At 44.0% G+C, this 20,232-nt stretch overlaps 1 protein-coding gene across 1 annotated transcript; it reads left to right on the top strand.

Moving 5' to 3' along the window:
* The first annotated feature begins 873 nt into the window (after positions 1-873).
* Positions 874-19,734, top strand: si:ch1073-15f12.3 (laminin subunit beta-3). The gene is made up of 21 exons (XM_039015413.1): positions 874-898; positions 1,110-1,264; positions 11,304-11,418; positions 11,524-11,597; positions 11,714-11,905; positions 12,023-12,086; positions 12,308-12,489; positions 12,576-12,696; positions 12,893-13,081; positions 13,256-13,411; positions 13,543-13,833; positions 14,010-14,382; positions 14,568-14,728; positions 14,928-15,139; positions 15,284-15,487; positions 15,641-15,785; positions 16,021-16,228; positions 16,778-16,919; positions 17,066-17,242; positions 17,350-17,512; positions 19,595-19,734. Exons 1-21 carry the CDS (start codon positions 874-876, stop codon positions 19,732-19,734), a joined length of 3,489 nt encoding a protein of 1,162 aa, XP_038871341.1.
* Positions 19,735-20,232: the final 498 nt, after the last annotated feature.

Here is a 20,232-nt window from a genome sequence, read left to right as displayed (position 1 = left end):
TTAGATGGGAATGACGAAGAGAATAATTCAGCAAAATGGGTTAATTTACAAATGTTGTTGCGCAATGTATCATAAACAATCACTGCATACTTAGACTATTCTCCTTGTTGAGACAAGCTGCTAACCCAACCACTGATCCACAGCTATGTTTTACCACATCGCTACAGAGAACTGTTTATAATGTTATTCTCTGTAGTTCATTTTGGAAGGTCCACCCTTTTCAAGAATATGTTGTTGTTTCGCTACACCCGCAATAACATCTGCCAAACATGTGTATGTGACAAATAAAATGTGATTTGATTTGTTAGATGTACCATGTGAAATTCCATCTGGTACGTGTGTGTATATGTACTGTGTGGTGTGTGTGTGTGTGTGTGTGTGTGTGTGTGTGTGTGTGTGTGTGTGTGTGTGTGTGTGTGTGTGTGTGTGTGTGTGTGTGTGTGTGTGTGTGTGTGTGTGTGTGTGTGTGTGTGTGTATTCATCCCAGCAGGGTGTGGTTGCAAAGGGGAAGGGTGTGTCTGCCAGCTACCTTCTGACACACTCTGTAGCCCAGGTGAGACAGTGTTTATAAGGACACATCCAAGAACCCACACACACATTTAGACAGACAGATTCTGAACAGCACACACACACACGCGTGTCTACATACATACACCTACAACTGGTGAGTACTGAGCTGGATTGATTCACTTTCACTGGAGATTGGACCTTTTCTTTTCAATGTAGCTCAACTTATTTTGCCTTCATACATTTCCTGTGTTGTACATTTCTTCCAATTATTTAGTCAACCAATTATTTCTTAAATTGTTGTGTTGCCTTTATTGTTTATTGTCATTTTGTCTTTTAAAGAATTTCTCATAGCAGGAAACAAAGATGTGGATTTTATTCCAGTTAGCAGGTATGTTTCATTGATTTCTAATTGAATATGATCGATGAGTTGTTACAGTTATATACATTTTAATTTATTTCGATTTGTAGTTCGTTTTAGTATTAACATCTAGATTGTTGTGATAGTTTTGTGTAGGATATGAGGAAATATGTAATTGTGTTCATACTTCTAACTGGGATGATACTGATTCATTGATTGATGAATTGATCCCCTCCCCCAGCCCTGACTGCAGTGGCTGCGACACAGAGGGACTGTTCTCAGGGGGCCTGTTACCCCCCTATGGGAGACCTGCTCCTGGGTAGGGACCGTCAGCTCCACGCCTCCTCCACCTGCGGCCTCACCGGCTCGGAGGTCTTTTGCACCCCCTTCAGACAGGTACGACCCTACTCTTACTATTCTGAAAGACACAAAGAACCTCATATATTACAAAGACAAGTGGATCTCATTGACGTTGCTAGTTTTGAGAGTGTATACATAAAAGTGTGTAAACTTTCAAGTGAAGGCATGGGCTGTTTCTCTACCCAGGGTGTTTTTAACACTAGTGCATCGGCACTGTAAGAGATGGGGGACAGTAGGGCAATTAGGAGGTGTTGTAGCTCTTAATTATTATGAGTTGTTCACCAAGGTTGTTTAATGTGTTACAACATTTCAGGTTTGAAGAGTAGCTATATCTTTAGGCATGTCAGTGAGCCAGACAGACATGCATGTATAAAGACAGAAGACATACAGACAGACTGCTTGGTTGTGCATGCTGCTCTCTGTCTCACCATGCACAGTAAGAGACCAGGGAGGGGGTGAAGGGGTGGGATGGAGAGAGGGAGAGGGTATATGGAGGGTCAGGGGAGAACTGGTTGGTGTAATTTGTGAAAACGTCTGGATCTGGTGCCAGAGTCACACAGTGCCAGATGTTGCAACTACAGTCTTTGGAAAAACATTGGATAGAGAATGATTTATTTGACTTCAAAGGAACAAGAGAACAATCAAATATACTGTTTTGAGGGGATTGATTAACTTTCAAACATCAGTGTTTAAGCCAAACGAGGGGCTGAAACCAGGTGAAAGGAGAACAGAGGAAAAATCTTTCTGATTTAATTTGTGGTGCTGCGTGTTTGATCGATAGTCAAGTCTTTCATCTGAGCCACACCCTTCATCTGGTGTTGCTGGGCAAGGCAAGTTCTGCTCTCACAAATACCAGGCTGTCTCTGTCTGTGCAGGCACACACACGTGCACACACCACACAAACACACACACCAGACTGTAGATATTTTTGGTGGTTCTGGTTTCAGTTTTTGAAACTCCAGCACTTTTGTATTTGAATATTTACTTGAAGTGATTGTGTTTCACTGGATGCATGTGTTGATCACACAACACAAACATGACATATGTTTTTAATGTTGGGCGTGTGGGAGAAAGGTGCCCCAGGCCATAGAAACTGGTCTAGACTGGAGTGTTGATGTAGTACAGCTGATTGACTGTGTGTGTTGAGTCATGTGTTAAGGCTGTGGGTGTGGATCGTATATCTCTCTGACACACTCTTTATCACTCAGTACAGTTGAGACATTGTGGACACTAGCAAGATGTGATCTGAAAAGAGTTACCTAGACATTATGAAATGTTTTGACTAAAGAGTTGCATTTCAACTGGCATTCCTCTCAAGGCCACAGAGTTATTACTAAGTTGTTAGTAAGGATAAGGAAGGACACTGTGGTGTTGGATTCCTCTCCTTCTCTCCTAGTGCCATTTTGCATGTCCTCAGAGTTTACAGGTTCATGCTTGGAGTTGAAATGAACAGGTGGTAAAACATGCTGTAACTGTACCGCCTGGTGTGCAGGCTGGATAGTTCAATAGGTAATAGTACTACAATGTGACATAAAATAAAATGAGTAGATTAGATAAACTTTATTGTCCCAGAGTGGATTTTTGTTTGTTTGTCCGTAGTCCCTGTGTATTAATCTTTGCTTGTTTTATGCAATCTCTGTCAGGTGTGTGTGTTTACTGTAGCCACCTGCGTGGCCTGCGGCAAGGCAATCACTACTCTTTGTACAGTATCGAACTCTTTGGTGGACTGACTGCATTTGATGATGGAAGACATGCTGTGCTAAACCATCTAATGGTCGATTAGAATGAAATACTTTATTGATTTCCCAGCAGAAATGGATGAGATTGCCATATCTGCTGAGTCAGCCAAAAGGATAGATGAGCAGTACAGTGTGCCAGGGCTTTATCACTCAGTGTCCAGGCAGTGGCATGCATGATCTGTTAATGGCTGGGCAGGGTGCCCGCCATGCCCCTGCAGAGGATTTTGGAAGACAGCGAAAGAGAGGGATAGGAGAGATAGAGAAAGAGGATAGGAGCCTTGGCTTTCCTATCCAGTGTTGACAGATCTATTCTGAAGGGTATGGTTGGATTTAGTTTGGCACAGTGTTACGGCTAAGTTTGAATAACCAGACGGGCCTAACTTCTCTCTCTTGCCCAACACTCATCTCTACCCTTGACCTGACCTTGGTACTGGCAGTTGCCAGAGAGTTGCAGATAGCAACAAGCCAACATGGTTCAAAGCGATTTTCCATCACGGTTTGGTATGAACCAATCAGAGATGAGATAAGAAAGGCTGATCCCCTTTTACTCAGGGATGGAGGGGATCTTAGCCAATAGCTGGCTCTGAGACCAGGTCGAGCCTACTAACCATATCAGGTTTCACACTGTGACCTAATTTCATTCCATGGTTTATACTCATTCGGTATATTTATGTGGTTAAGTTTTTTCCTTTCTTTATAGAATTATCCATTGTTCCCTGTGTAGAAATGTGGAAAGATACTAATATTTGAGAGATATTAACAACGTTTCCATCCAGTTTTTATGCCAGTCATACCATATAAAAACAAATCATGACATCTGTGATGGAAACAGAACATTTCAGTACAATTTTATAAATGCAGACAGATAATTTGTTTGTTCGACATGGTGGGATCTTTTTATGTCTGTAAAATTAATTATGCGAGAAATCCGGTGGAAATGCCTTTATTCTCAAATTCTGCTATAATAACCATCATATCGATGGACTTGGAGTCATGCGACGATATGGTGTGTAGTCCTCCCACTACCGCTTGGAAACCGTGCAGTTTATAAGGGGCGGCAGGTAGCCTAGTAGTTAGAGCGTTGGACTAGTAACCAAAAGGTTGCAAGATTGAATCCCGAGCTGACAAGGTAAAAATCTGTCCTTCTGCCCATTAACAAGGCAGAATACAAGAAAGACTACACATGTACCATGTCAGATATAGAAATCTATTCAATTTTGAGTTTGCATCCCAATATTACACTTTATATACATCACAGATGACTGAAAAATAACAAAACCGTTTGATGTAGAAACATCAGATTTTTTGTGGATTTTTTTTGTTTATTGACTATGAAATTCTGAAAAATATTAATAATATTCCACCCATTAAGGTAATTTGACTGAAGGAAAGAGCTACCTCATTCCCAAATAATCTTGTTGACTGGTCTTATTTGTGGCCAAAGCATACATTTAAAAAAAAATAATAATTTAAAACCCCACCTTGTCTCTCAAACAGACTGTTTAAAAAATGCTGGCTCATTGGCTCGGCCAATCAGTGATCTACTCGCATTAATATTTTTAATGACCGATATACGCCCACACCATTCTGTTGTTGGGGTATCCCCACACGATTCCAACACACAAAATCTGCTTTTTAACTTACTTAATTAAAAGATGTGGAAAGAAAAGTATTTCACTCATATTGCAATTAATTATAGGTCATATTTCATAGAAATCGGGAATTACTGTAAAGTTACTTTAAGAATTACCAGCAGGTGTCTTGATTATAGAAAAAGCGTCAGTGGTTCCTGCACCATAGACCAGTAATTGTTTTGGAGTTGAAAGAATATTTTGATATTCCTATATGATCAACCCATAAAGAATCTATACCTACATGCAACAGTATCTCTTGCAATTTTGACAATGATTTCACATGAGGCCTAATTCATATATCTGGCTAAATACTTATAACCCATCCCCACTGGCCACAGACATCAGTTCAACATCTACTTTTGATTTACATTTGGTTGAGTTGTCAACTAATGTGAATTCAACCTGAAATCAATAGAAAATGTCACCATGTCATTGGATTTAGGTTCAAAGTTGGGTGAAAAAAAGACGAAATGTTCATAAATGTATGACTTTTTGCAAATCCTATCAGTGTTCCACGTTTATTCAACATCATCACATATATTTTTTGGGTTGAATTTATGTGGAAACAATGTTGATTCGACCAGTTTTTGTCCAGTGGGTAGGAAATGATCCTATATTTTTCTTTTGATTATTTGATTAACCTAAATCATGTTATTTCAAGTTATCCCTTTGGAGCGCAATATGACGTTGTTAAAAAATATGTAGAAATTGGGCATGCCTATGAGTTGGGCAATTGACAGCATCTAGGGTATATGTGTTTGGTGATTAATGATAGACCTTACAAACATTTTATGCAACATTATTGGCAAGTGACTTGATGCCTACTATGCCAAAAGCGATTTAGAGTTCTTGAATGGGAGTGATGTGTGTGTTGATATAACGTTAATATGATCAAAATTCTTCTTTTTACAACCAGTACAATATACATATCACATTGTTCAAAATATCAGGATTTATCTATTTAAAAGGATTGTGCATGCCAACATATTAGACAATAATTACAAGTAGGCAAAGTGATCGTGAAAATTATATCAATCGTTTACCATTGCAACATTTGATGTACAGTCACATTCACCGTGGTTGTCTGAAGCCTGCTATAGAGTTCACGGCTGGTCACACCTCATCGTGATTGATTATCCCCCATCATTTGCAACAATGTTACCGAGCCTCATCACTATCTTTTCTTTGTGGTAGCTCAAACTGTCGTGATTACCAGCTGAGATAAACTTTATGAGTTTATTTTACTCCTGGCTCAGAGTTTGTCTGGGCAGTGTCTTAACATCATCCTGAAACATACTCTGAGCTGGGAGTTTTTTTGGTCTTAAAACAGGTTTGAACAGGATTCCTAGGGCATTTTCTGAGATGCTTTGTGGATAAGGGCCCAGGAATATCTCCAAGCAGTATCATGGTCCATGCATCTTTGGCGTGAGTGTCTGTCCTCTGGTCCAGAGAGCCGGCCAGCTGGACATACACACACACTTTGATACAGACTGTTACATTGGCACACTAAGCTCTTCTGGTCAGATTCCAGTGGTCTGGAAGAGTTTCTCCATATTGTCCTTAGCAGCCCGCAGCCCGCAGCCCAAGGGCACTGACTGTCTGGACACTAGCCAGAGCCAGGCAGGGTCTGATGCAGACTATACTTAACTGAAACACTGTGTCATACAGATAGCTATAAAGCCAAGACAGTGAACAGTGTTGTCCCGTCAGCATATATGTCTCGGGGTCAATCACCCAGTGAGTCCTGACCACTGGTCCAGAAATAGACACACAGACAGACCAGGGTCAAGGCTGATGCCACAGCACACTGTGGTTCTGACAGTCAAAGTTGTTGGTTTGATTGCGGATGTAGTTTTTGCATGGGATACATATTTTGAGCCTTGCCATGGGTATACATTGAATCAGGGTTGATGGACACTGCATGCATTCATCTCTCCATACAATACAGTAGAATATACATATCCTTCTTTACCACACAATTGGTTATGGTACAATTCACATTGACTTTACCAAAATACATGAATAATATTATTACATCATTACCACCCAATGACATTACAATATAAAGTTGTTATACAACACTGGCAATAGTTCACAAATTAGTGGACATAATTCTGTCTTTATATAACATTGTATTAACAATGTATTAATACACTGAATCCACAGTAAATGTTTGCATTCGTGTGTGTGGGTGCATGTGTGAGGACATGTGTGTGCATATGTGTGTGCATATGTGTGTGCACTGTGCAGATTTTAGATTGTTTGACGAAATCTGATTGGCAACTTGCCTGTTAACTTTTGAAATCGTTGTATGGAGGAAGAGGGGGGATTGGCTGAAGGAGAAAGAGAGTAAGCAAGCAAACGAGAGTCAGGAAGCAATATATATATATATATAGAGAGCGAGAGAGCGCAAGCTGGGCAGTTGGACAGTAGCTGCAGCTGGTGTTGAAACATCCAGTGCAGAGAGACCTTTCCCCCAGTGTGGAACAAGGCCATGACCTTAATGGGATCTCTCACAATTCAGGCTAACTCTCTGCTCCAGCCACAGCCTCAAACCGCTCCTGCCAGGGCAAGCTGAGGTGAAGGGGAGTGGACACAAGGGGGTTGGAGGAGAGGGCAATTGGAGGTACAGTGCCTTCTGAAAGTATTCAGACCCCTTTACTTTTTCCACATTTTGCTACGTTATAGCCTTATTCTAAAACGCATTACAAAACAAATCCTCAGCAATCTACTCACAATACCCCATAATGACAAAGTGAAAATAGGTTTTTAGAAATTGTTGCACATTTATCATGCTTTGGATATACCTTATTTACTTAGGTATTCAGACCTTTTGCTATGAGACTCGAAATTGAGCTCAGGTGCATCCTGTTTCCATTGATCATCCTTGAGATGTTTCTACAACTTGTTTTGAGTCTACCTGTGGTAAATTCAATTGATTGGACATGATTTGGAATTTGTCTATGTAAGGTCCCACAGTTGACAATGCATGTCAGAGCAAAAACCAAGCCATGAGATTGAAGGAATTGTCCGTAGAGCTTCGAGACAGGATTGTATCGAGGCACAGATCTGGGGAGGGTACCAAAAATGTTCTACAGCATTGAAGGTCCCCAAGAACACAGTGGTCTCCATCATTCTTAAATGGGATAAGTTTGAAACCACCAAGACTCTTCCTAGAGCTGGCCACCCGGCCAAACTGAGCAATCGGTGGTGAAGGGCCGTGGTCAGGTTGGTGACCAAGAACCCGATGGTCACTCTGTCAGAGCTCTAGAGTTCCTCTGTGGAGATGGGAGAACCTTCCAGAAGGACAACCATTTCTGCAGCACTCCACCAATCAGGCCTTTATGGTAGAGTGGCCAGACGGAATACACTCCTCAGTAAAAGGCACATGACAGCGCGCTTGGAGACTAATCAGGATCGAGGCAAAGATGAACTGAGCAAAGTACAGAGAGATTCTTGATGAAAACTTGCTCCAGAGTGCTCAGGACCTCAGACTGGGGTGAAAGTTCACCTTCCAACAGGACAATGACCCTAAGCACACAGCCAAAATAACACGGAGTGGTTTCAGGACAAGTCTCTGAATGTCCCTGAGTGGCCCAGCCAGAGCCCAGACTTGAACCCAATGTAACATCTCTGGAAAGACCTGAAAATAGCTATGCAGCAACGCTCCCCATCCAACCTGACAGAGCTTGAAAGGATTTACAGAGAAGAATTGGAGAAACTGTCTAAGTACAGGTGTGCCAAGCTTGTAGCGTCATACCCAAGAAGACTTGAGGTTGTAATCGCTGCCAAAAGTGCTTCTCTAGGATAGGGGGCAGCATTTTCACGTTTGGATGAAAAGCATACCCAAATTCAACTGCCAGCTACTCATCCCCAGAAGATAAGATATGCATATTATTAGTAGATTTGGATAGAAAACACTCTGAAGTTTCTAAAACTGTTTTAATCATGTCTGTGAGTATAACATAACTTATTTAGCAGGCGAAACCCCGAGGACAAACCATTCATTCATTTTTTTTTGTTAGGTCACTCTCTTTTCAATGGGTTTTCATTGGGAATCCAGATTTCTACTTGATCTTCTTGCAGTTCCTACCGCTTCCACTGGATGTCAATAGTCTTTAGAAATTGGTTGAGGTTTTTTCCTTTGTGTAATGAAGAAGTACGGCCATCCAGAACGAGGGTAACTTGAAGTGTACTGTTAGATAGAGGCGCGTGACCAGAAAGCTAGCTACAGTTTGTTTTAATCCTGTATTGAACACAGATCATCCCGTCTTCAATTTTATCGATTATTTACGTTAAAAAATACCTAAAGTTGTATTACAAAAGTAGTTTGAAATGTTTTGACAAAGTTTACAGGTAACTTTTGAGATATTTTGTAGTCACGTTGCACAAGTTGGAACCGGTGTTTTTCTGGATCAAACGCGCCAAATAAATGGACATTTTGGATATATATCGACGGAATTAATCGAACAAAAGGACCATTTGTGATGTTTATGGGACATATTGGAGTGCCAACAACAGAAGCTCGTCAAAGGTAAGGCATTAATTATATTTTTATTTCTGCGTTTTGTGTCACGCCTGCAGGGTTGAAATATGCTTCTCTCTCTTTGTTTACTATGGTGCTATCCTCAGATAATAGCATCGTTTGCTTTCGCCGAAAAGCCTATTTGAAATCTGACCTGTTGGCTGGATTCACAACAAGTGTAGCTTTAATTTGGTGTATTGCATGTGTGATTCCATGAAAGTTTGATTTTTATAGTAATTTATTTGAATTTGGCGCTCTGCAGTTTTACTGGCTTTTGGCCAAGTGGGACGTTAGCGTCCCACATATCCAAGAGAAGTTTTAACAAAGTACTGAGTAAAGGGTCTGAATACTTATGAAAATGTAATATTTCAGTTTTTTATTTAAAAAAAATTAGCAAACATTTCTAGAAACCTGTTTTTGCTTTGTCATTATGGGGTATTGTGTGTTAGTTGATGAGGGGAAAAAACGATTTTATAAATTTTAGAATAAGCCTGTAACATAACAAAATTTCGAAAAAGTCAAGGGATCTGAATACTTTCAGAATACACTATATATGTAGTAGGGTTGTAGGTTATGGTTGTAGTGGAGAGGGGGAGGAGTTGCTGTTCTATATTTGTAAAAAATTATTGCAAGGGGTGGTAAGAGGTTGAAGTGAACACAGCCCGGTTGGAGGTGAGGGGAGTGGTCAAGCTCCAACTCCAAGCATGGCTAGGTGGAGCTGAGTGGAATTTTTTGAAGAATTTTGTAGAAAGTGCTGAACAAATAAAATGTAATTGATTGATCAATGGAACAGGGTTTGGGGGTAGGGAGAGCAGTAAGAACAGTGATGTGGAGAATTTAAGGTTAGTGAAGGATGTGTGTATGTGTGTGTTTGTGTGTGTGTGTGCATGTGTGTATGGACCAAGTGATCTTGGGTCACATAATACACGTCGCAAACCCAGGGCTGGAAAACTCCACTAGTGTTACACAAGAGCCTTCCCATTGGTGTTCTATTGATGAAGTAGACTGCCAATACCACTACCACTACCACTACCAATAGCACTACCACGGTGACACAAATCCTGACCAGCTGAATGATGTGGCGCTTTATTTTCCTTTTCTTTTTTTATCCTACCACCCCTCCCCTAATTGGAGTAAACTAATAGACAACAACACTTAGGCTTCTACTTCCAGTGTATACATACTATATACATTTTATGGACACAATGTATTTTACACAAGTTATCTTTTATTTTTAATCCGATCCTTCAGCTAACATCAACCCCTCCCACCCATCTCTGAAGACCATCCATTTTTTATTTCTATTTGCCATATATTTTTCAACTGTGCTGTGATGTTTCACAAAAGTTCTGTACCTTTCTATTTACATAGTTTCTAGAGATTGTACATTTTTGCTAAAAGCATTATATTATTGACAATGACTTGATGGATCAGTGTGATGATGTCACAGGGTCCTGGTTGTGATTGGACACCCCATTCAGGGAGAGGGGAGTTGTTGGTCAGGGTAAAGAGAGAGAGAGCGTGAGAGAGAGCGTGAGAGAGAGCGAGAAAGAGAGAGAGAACGTGACAGTACATTTTTTGTTTATGTCACTTTTGTTTATTATCTATTTCACTTGCTTTGGCAATGTAAATATATGTTTCCCATGCCAATAAAGCCCCTTAAATTGAAATTTAATTGAGAAAGCGAGAGAGAGAAAAAACATTGAAGGCTTTAGCTCAATGTTATCTATGGTGTCTGTGGGAAAATCTACATTAACATTTAGTTGCACATCGGTCATTGTGAGAGATTCCATTGTGTTGGAGGAGGAACTGATACCCTGATCTGTGTTGTTGCTGTGTGATTGCTATACGTTCCCTTAGTCCATATTGGTCTGGTAAACTAGCATTTCCTGTCAAAGTAAGGGCAATGAAACCTCCCACGACTCACGTGCTGTTTGAATGTGTGCTGACCAATGACTCATCATCACAAAAAGAGGTCAGGGGACATGCACATGCAAGACAAAGGTTGCCAAATGAAGAATATAATGCTAAGTAGTATTAAAATGATCTCTCTCTACCTCTCTTTCTCTCTCTCTCTCTCTCCCTACCTCACTCTCCCTCCCGCCTTCTCTTGCTCCCTACCTCTCTCTCCCTCTCTTTCTCTCTCTCCCACTCTCTCTCTCTCCTCTCCCCATCAGTCGAAGATGAAGTGTTGTCCCTGTGACTCCAGGAACCCATCCAGTCAGTTGGCTCACACCATCCAGGATGTTCTATCCACTGCTGGACCCAACAGGTGGTGGCAGGCCAGGAAAGGTGAGGGGATACAAAGCTAAAGAACACATATCTTAGTGCTGAGATCCATCCTAAAACTATGTCCTGTTGTGATCCAGAAAATAAACCAAACCTATGTTTTTTTAGACGTGAGTCCAGTCACCGTACAGTTGGACCTACAGAACCTGTTTCAGCTGGACACCCTCGTTCTGACATTCAAGGTAAGATCCAGCCCCCAGACCAGCATGGACAGGGCTTTTCCAATGTGCAAGGACCAATTAGTCTTTTTAAGTACAGTAGAATCTGATGGACTGATTTTCCTGTTGCCTCTACACAGGGTCCTCGTCCCAGTGCGCTGGTGGTGGAGAGGACGCTGGATAACGGTAAAACATGGCAACCTGCTCTCTACATGGCCTCAGACTGCAGATCGGCCTTCCCTGGCATTGCCATGACTACGCCACGCTCCCTGGACCAGACGTATTGTTACACTCTGCCCCCCGCCACCACTAACCCCTACCAGGACCAGACGGTAAGGGAGGGGGACACAATGTTGAAAACTGGAGAAAATTCCCATGATATTTTGTCTCTGTACCATGAATAAGTTGTTTTCTGTACTCTTTTTGATTTTGCTCATTGTATTAAACAGATTCAATTTAGCCCCTTGCGTCAGTTCTCTACCATCAGCGTCCCCAATGGGCAGAAGATTCAAGGTAAGATGCTTACCCATCCATAACGTCCCCCCACGGTTGCTATGGACAATATAACTACATGTCCAATAAGAGTACTTACAGTATATTCCAATCTTTACACATGACATTTAAGCCATTTAGCACGTGCTCTCCTCCAGAAACACTTACACCTTTCTTGATTGACACAATCCTGATCCAATGAGGTTCTTTGCCCAGTGACTGACAGCTCTCTCTGTCCACAGAGGTATCAGGATTGTCAGGCCTGCGAGTGAGGCTGACTAATCTGGGTGCTGTGCCCCGCCTGCCGGGCCGCGCTCCCTCTCTGTTCTACGCCCTCAGAGAGATGAGAGTGATGGGCACCTGCCTCTGCCACGGCCATGCCAACCGGTGTCTGCCGGATACTAACCAGCTACCTCACACACAGGTACATATTGTTAAACACGCAGGTTACAGTTACAGTACAAGTGAATGGCTCTTTAGTGGGTTTATAACTCTGTGTATGTGTTGCAGGTCAGTGCTCAGTGTGAATGCCAACACAACACAGCAGGTATAAACTGTGAGCGCTGTGCAGATCTTTACAACGACCTGCCCTGGAGACCTGCAGAGGAGGGGGACACACATACCTGCAAACGTACGCAACCACTAATGTCTTAATACACTGACTACATCTTTTTGGTACAAGTGTGGAGAAATAGGATGACTTTGCTAATGTATCGCACAAGCAGCAACTCTAAGTAATAACTCAGTGAAGACTGATTTGTGTGAGTTGACTGAACATATACAGTTACAGATGTGTTGATTATTTCCCATGGTGCTGCCCCCTATAGGTTGTGAGTGTAACAACCATGCCCAGCGGTGCCGTTTTGACCCAGATGTGTATGAGTTGAGCGGACGGAGGAGTGGGGGTGTGTGTGAGAGCTGTCTGCACCACACGACTGGACCCAAGTGTGACCGCTGTGCCCCTGGATACCAACCCAACCACCGGAGCAGCATGGACCGGCCTGATGCCTGCATACGTGAGTGATCTTAAAACCGTAGTTTAATATGTATTAATAAAATACTGCTGCCTTTAATCCTCTTTCTCTCCTACTATAGGTTTAATCACCACCACATTAGGTCGCAGTGTTGTAATATCTTTGCTGTGTTTGATTATTGTTGTGTTTCTGTTTTGTTTCCTGTGTTTTGTACAGGCTGTCATTGCAGTGCTGAGGGGGTGGAGAATGGGGATCAGTGTGATGACGTCACAGGGTCCTGTCGCTGTAAGGCCAATGTTGATGGATCGCAATGTGACCGCTGCAAGATGGGATACTACGGTCTGACCGCCTCCAACCCTCTGGGCTGCAACAGTGCGTCATCTTTCACTCTTGACCCTGAATAGGCAATTCATAAACTCTCATGTCATGATTACTTACAGCTGTATTCACCATACTGTGGTGTTGGTCTATCCCCATCTGACTCTGTGTCTATCTCTCTCCAGAGTGCCTGTGCAGTAAAGACGGATCCCTGTCCAGTGTGTGTGACCCTGTGAGTGGTCAGTGTCCTTGCCGACCTCATCTCCAGGGGCTGACCTGTGAGCTGTGTTCCCATGGTTACTGGAATCCATCCTCTCCCCGTGGTTGTGAGCCCTGTCGCTGTGACCCCACCAACTCCCATGGTGACACCTGTGACCAGAGTACGGGTCAGTGTCAGTGCAGGTCAGGGTTCGGAGGTCGTACCTGTACAGAATGCCCTGACAACACCTACGGAGACCCACTCATTGGCTGCAGATGTAAGTGCCCTGTCGTGTTCTGTCACAGAAACCTTCAAAGGCTCTTAAACATGCTTTGTTCAATGCTTTTGACAATTCAATCCAATGGGCAGACTAAGTAACAATAATTTTCTCTCCTCATGACCCTGTTCTCTTCCCTCTCTCTCTCCATCTCCTCCCTCTCCCTTTCTCTGTAGCGTGTCAGTGTGCTGCTGGGGGCACAGAGCCAGGAGGCTGTGATAAGCGTACGGGGGCCTGCCGGTGCCGGCTGGGTGTCACAGGTGCCCGTTGCGATGCCTGTACCCGTGGCCACTGTGACTCCTTCCCTGACTGTGAGGTCTGCCCCTCCTGCTTTTTCTCTCTGGACTCGAACATCCAGAACCTCACCCTGGGCCTGGAGAAACTCTCCTCCAGGATTCCCTCTCTTCCTGGGGGCTCATTACCTACCAGTCTGGGTCCCCGCATCAGAACCCTGGAGGCCACTCTCACCCAGATACGAGACTCTCTCCCACTGCCACCTCCCTCTGCCAGACAAGTCAACGACGCCCTCTCTCAGCTCCGCAGGCTAAGGTGGGGGATGTTCAGATGTCCCGGCAAACTTAGAATGTCTAAATAGAAGTGGGCATCAGATTCCATAAACTGCGAAACTTTGCTTTTCAAAATTTCAGTGTATATATTTAAACACCTCTATTCCTGTAGACTACAGTCCTTCATTACCCAGCTCACTGTCCCTCATATCCATTGTAATCCTCCAGGGACCAGTTGGATCAGGTGGATGGAGATTTGTCACCCCAAGGCCGAGCCCCTGAGCTAGGCACACAGCTGGACGAACTCCAGGCTCTACTGGACGGCCTGGGTCTGGTGTACAACACCAAGAGAGATGCTCTCAGGAACTCTGTCAACTCCAACAATGCAGGTGAGGGAGACGCCGCCACAGAGCTAGGAGCACCATCTATGTGTCGAGTGGCAAAAAAAAGGTTCAGAATTTAGAGTGTGGAATTTAGAATCCACAATCAAAATCAGAACCAAAGCCTTGATGCCAGTCTGTTTTGGTTTGAGCTAAATTATGGCTGCTATCACACCTGTTTCTGTCCTCTTGGTTGGTTCTCTCTCAGGGGCTTTTTCTTCCATAAAGGATGCCTATGACGAGTCAACTGACTCTGCCAAAAGTGTTGATGCTAGTGGGAAGACTGTAGACCAGTCAAAAGCAGTCAGAAAAGACGCCTTTGACCTCCAGAACCAGGTCCAACCAGCCAACACCAGAGACCTGGAGAAACTCAGTCACCAGCTGAACACCAAACCTGACCTCACACCCACTGCCAAGCAGGTAAACCTAGCCCTAGTCCTAGTCCTAGCCTTAACCCTAACCCAAACCCTAGCCCTAGTCCTAAACCGAACCATAGCCCTAACTCTAGCCCTAACCCTACCTCCACCTAAATGTGAATGTGTATTGTTATTCCCTGTCTCTCAGGTGTGTGGCAGCATGCGCTTTGCCCCCTGTACCCCTGCTCAGTGTGATGGTGAGCTGTGCCCTGCGGAGGGGGCGCCACCCTGTGGCCGTGGGGAGCGTTGCGTCGGGGCTCTGCCTCTGGGGACCCGGGCTGTGAGTGATGCTGAGGAGGTGAAAGACAGACTGAAGCAGCTCAATGGGAAGATCACACAGGCCGCTGCACAGGTAGGAGCTAACACTTTGTTTGTTTACTGTATGTTTCTAACCGTTTTTTTACAGTGTTTTAATACTTACATGAAGGAGATGACTAGTTATTCAAGTGGTTTGTTTCATCATGTGGCGTACAATGCTTTGTTCTTTTCTCCATTCAATTCACAGATCCAGGAAACACAGGACACAGCCAATAAGGTCAGACAGTCCACAGACGATCTGGACAATCAGATGAGGCGGGCCAGGGATGACCTGGATGCAGATCTGCAGGAGACGAGAGACTTTGTTAAAGAGCTGAAGGACTTCCTGTCAGGTGAGACATTGACAGTTATGTTCCAGTACCTTCAATAACCACTTACTTATTTACTCTTCGTAAAAGTATTCAAGTAGTAGTATAAAATTTTTGGGAGTGTCTAGTTTAATGACATTCCCCTCCTCTCTCCCTCCCTCTCCCCCACCTATCTTCCATTCTCTCTCATCCTCCATCTTCCCATCTATATCCTCCCTCCCTCCCTCCTCTCTCTCTCTCTCTCTCTCTCTCTCTCCAGACCCATCATCAGACCCGACACACATCAGCACAGTGAGTGAGTGGATCCTGAATGCCAAGCTGCCTGTCAGTCTGGCGACTCTGAAGAGGAAGCTCCAGGAGATCAGAGACCTGGCGGCAGGACTCCCAGACAGCACTGCAGTCCTGGACCAGGCTGGACCACAGCTCGACACCGCCCGGCGCCTGCTACAGGAGGCTCGGGACGCCAGGTATAACACCTTATGACCTCTTTTGTTAGTCTTAAGACAGGTTTATGTACTGTAGACATTTAAGCTCAGCCGCAGGAAGTAGGGGTGCTGAGGGTGCTACAAAAAATAGTGGTATTTGGTATTCTATTAGCGAAAGCAGCAGCTACTCTGCCTGGGGTCCACACAAAACATGAAACATGACATAATACAGAACATTAATAGACAAGAACAGAACTACATCAATTTAAAACAGGCACACATAGCCTCCATATCAATACATACACACAAACTAGTGCACTGGGCTTTTACTAGTCCTGTATTAGTGAGCCAATATAGCCATCTGAAGCGCGGGCACCCCCCAGCACCCTCACCACCAAACATCTTCCATTCATTTAAGTAACGTATCTTTAAGTCTTTAAGTATCTTCTATGAATTTAAGTAAAGTATGACTAGTTGTTGTAATTAATGACAATTCTGTGTGGTTTCTGAGGTCACGTTAACATTGTTGTGACTGCTGTGAACATTGTAGTAAGGTTGCTGTAACATTGCTATAATGTTGTTGTGTGACAGGGATGCAGCGCTGGGTGTGAAGGCTGATGTTGACGGGCTGTTGGAGGGCTTCACTACAGTGGAGGGCTCCCTCTCTGGCCTGGAGGAAAAAGTGCAGGAGAGCCTGGACATAGTAGATGACATCAGCAGCAACCTCACACAGGTGAGAGACGGAGATTAATACAAATATGCTTCCAAACTAGTCTGACACCTAAATTGATTAAACAGCTTCTTACTGTATTATTCCTCTCATTTTGATCCCTCCTCTCTCCATCCCCCCAATAACATCCTTATTTTGACTCCCTCCAGACCAAGGCCCAGTTGTCTCCAGCGGTGAAGGCGCTAGGGGAGGTGTCTGCCCTGGCTGAGGGGATGAAGCCTCAGCTGGAGGGGCTCAGGGCTCTGGTGCGCTCTGGAGATATGCTGGCCCAGAATGCAACAGAAGAGGCCGATAAAGCTAAGAGGGAGGCAGACGCTGCGGCCAAGGTGAGTTTAGTTTGTGTATGTGTACGTGTGTTTGCTTGTGTATGTCCGTCTCTGTATATGAGTTTGTGCTCAACTCATGGCCTGTCTCTTTGCCTATGTGTTTGTAGGAGCTGGCATCCCTGGAGAAGCAGCTGGAGCAGCTGCGTGCTGCAGAGAGGACCAGTGGGCGTGGCGATGGGACGGGGACAGCAGGGGCGCGTCTCCAGAAGCTGCAAGAGGAGGCTGGTTCTCTAGCCCAGGACACTGGAGACATGATAAAGGCACTAGCAGGTATGGATGGGGAATGGCATGGAGACATGTACATCTGCTAACATATATATACAGTGGGGCAAAAAAGTATTTAGTCAGCCACCAATTGTGCAAGTTCTCCCACTTAAAAAGATGAGAGAGGCCTGTAATTTTCATCATAGGTACACTTCAACTATGACAGACAAAATGAGAAAGAAAATTCCAGAAAATCACATTGTAGGATTTTTAATGCATTTATTTGCAAATTATGGTGGAAAATAAGTATTTGGTCACCTACAAACAAGCTAGATTTCTGGCTCTCACAGACCTGTAACTTCTTCTTTAAGAGGCTCCTCTGTCCTCCACTCGTTACCTGTATTAATGGCACCTGTTTGAACTTGTTATCAGTATATAAGACACCTGTCCTCAAACAGTCACACTCCAAACTCCACTATGGCCAAGACCAAAGAGCTGTCAAAGGACACCAGAAACAGAATTGTAGACCTGCACCAGGCTGGGAAGACTGAATCTGCAATAGGTAAGCAGCTTGGTTTGAAGAAATCAACTGTGGGAGCAATTATTAGGAAGTGGAAGACATACAAGACCACTGATAATCTCCCTCGATCTGGGGCTCCACGCAAGATCTCACCCCGTGGCGTCAAAATGTTCACAAGAACGGTGAGCAAAAATCCCAGAACCACACGGGGGGACCTAGTGAATGACCTGCAGAGAGCTGGGACCAAAGTAACAAAGCCTACCATCAGTAACACACTACGCCGCCAGGGACTCAAATCCTGCAGTGCCAGACGTGTCTCCCTGCTTAAGCCAGTACATGTCCAGGCCCGTCTGAAGTTTGCTAGAGAGCATTTGGATGATCCAGAAGAAGATTGGGAGAATGCCATATGGTCAGATGAAACCAAAATAGAACTTTTTGGTAAAAACTCAACTCGTCGTGTTTGGAGGACAAAGAATGCTGAGTTGCATCCAAAGAACACCATACCTACTGTGAAGCATGGGGGTGGAAACATCATGCTTTGGGGCTGTTTTTCTGCAAAGGGATCAGGACGACTGATCCGTGTAAAGGACAGAATGAATGGGGCCAGGTATCGTGAGATTTTGAGTGAAAACCTCCTTCCATCAGCAAGGGCATTGAAGATGAAACGTGGCTGGGTCTTCCAGCATGACAATGATCCCAAACACACCGCCCGGGCAATGGAGTGGCTTCGTAAGAAGCATTTCAAGGTCCTGGAGTGGCCTAGCCAGTCTCCAGATCTCAACCCCATAGAATATCTTTGGAGGGAGTTGAAAGTCCGTGTTGCCCAGCAACAGCCCCAAAACATCACTGCTCTAGAGGAGATCTGCATGGAGGAATGGGCCAAAATACCAGCAACAGTGTGTGAAAACCTTGTGAAGACTTACAGAAAACGTTTGACCTCTGTCATTGCCAACAAAGGGTATATAACAAAGTATTGAGATAAACTTTTGTTATTGACCAAATACTTATTTTCCACCATAATTTGCAAATAAATTCATTAAAAATCCTACAATGTGATTTTCTGGATTTTTTTCCCTCATTTTGTCTGTCATAGTTGAAGTGTACCTATGATGAAAATTACAGGCCTCTCTCATCTTTTTAAGTGGGAGAACTTGCACAATTGGTGGCTGACTAAATACTTTTTTGCCCCACTGTATATGCGTGCGCATTTGTGGCACATTGAAAAAGAACCTGAATGCTGACGTGAAATCTGAAATTATGTGATGAGTATTAATGAATCAAACATTCCCCTCTCTCCCTCTGTGTCTTCTCCTGCTCTCCTCTCCTTCTCTCTCCCTCTGTCCCTTCTCCTACTCTCCTCTCCTTCTCTCTCCCTTCTCCTGTTCTCTTCTCCTTCTCTCTCCCTCTGTCCCTTCTCCTGTTCTCTTCTCCTTCTCTCTCCCTCTGTCCCTGCTCCTTCTCTCTCCCTTCTCCTGTTCTCTTCTCTGCCTCTGTCCCTTCTCCTGCTCTCTTCCTCTGTCCCTTCTCCTTCTCTCCCTCTGTTCCTTCTCCTGCTCTCTTCTCCTTCTCTCTCCCTCTTTCCCTTCTCCTGCTCTCTCTTCTGCCCCCCCCCCCCCTTTTCTGTCCAGGTAAAGCAGACTCTCTGCATAGTCTACAGGATGAGGTCCTACTGAAGTCCCAGAGGCTGACTGGCCTGGAAGCCAAACTGCTGGACCTTCTGGCTGACATGAGACAGAAGGTCACGATCTTCTCCACCTGCCAGGGCTGAGGTCAAAGTGCAGAGATCATCCTCACATAGTCTGTTCTTTGGGATAGAGGAGCGATGTTACATATTTATTTTGTTCCACTTTTGTAGAATGGATGTCCCAATAAAGAGCTTTATTATTGATGTTGTGTGGTCTCGGAGTTTTCCTAAATGTGTGGCAGGTTTTTATTACTATGGTACATCCTGATTGGCCCAACATTGTCTCTCAAACCTTCCACCAATCGGATAGCTGTCGAGGAGAGAGGGGTGGGATCTGTGATTGTGTAAGGCGATAACACCAAAGCACAGAAGAGGAAGTTTATATAATTTGTTTTATGAAGAAACAAAACAAAGACGCAAAGTATAGTGCCGGTGGTTATAAGATATGAGCATCTCCAGTCATACAGTCACAATGGCATCGTCAATACAAGAGGAAGTCTATAGCAGCTTATGGCATAAAAGTGGCACATATCATTTAACCCTGTATGTAAAGTGGTGTTAGTGCACAGGACCACTTTAAGT

This window comes from Salvelinus namaycush, chromosome 20, assembly GCF_016432855.1.
Source record: "Salvelinus namaycush isolate Seneca chromosome 20, SaNama_1.0, whole genome shotgun sequence".
In the NCBI taxonomy this organism is placed as follows: domain Eukaryota; kingdom Metazoa; phylum Chordata; class Actinopteri; order Salmoniformes; family Salmonidae; genus Salvelinus; species Salvelinus namaycush.
This window is presented reverse-complemented; position numbering and strand designations above follow the sequence as displayed.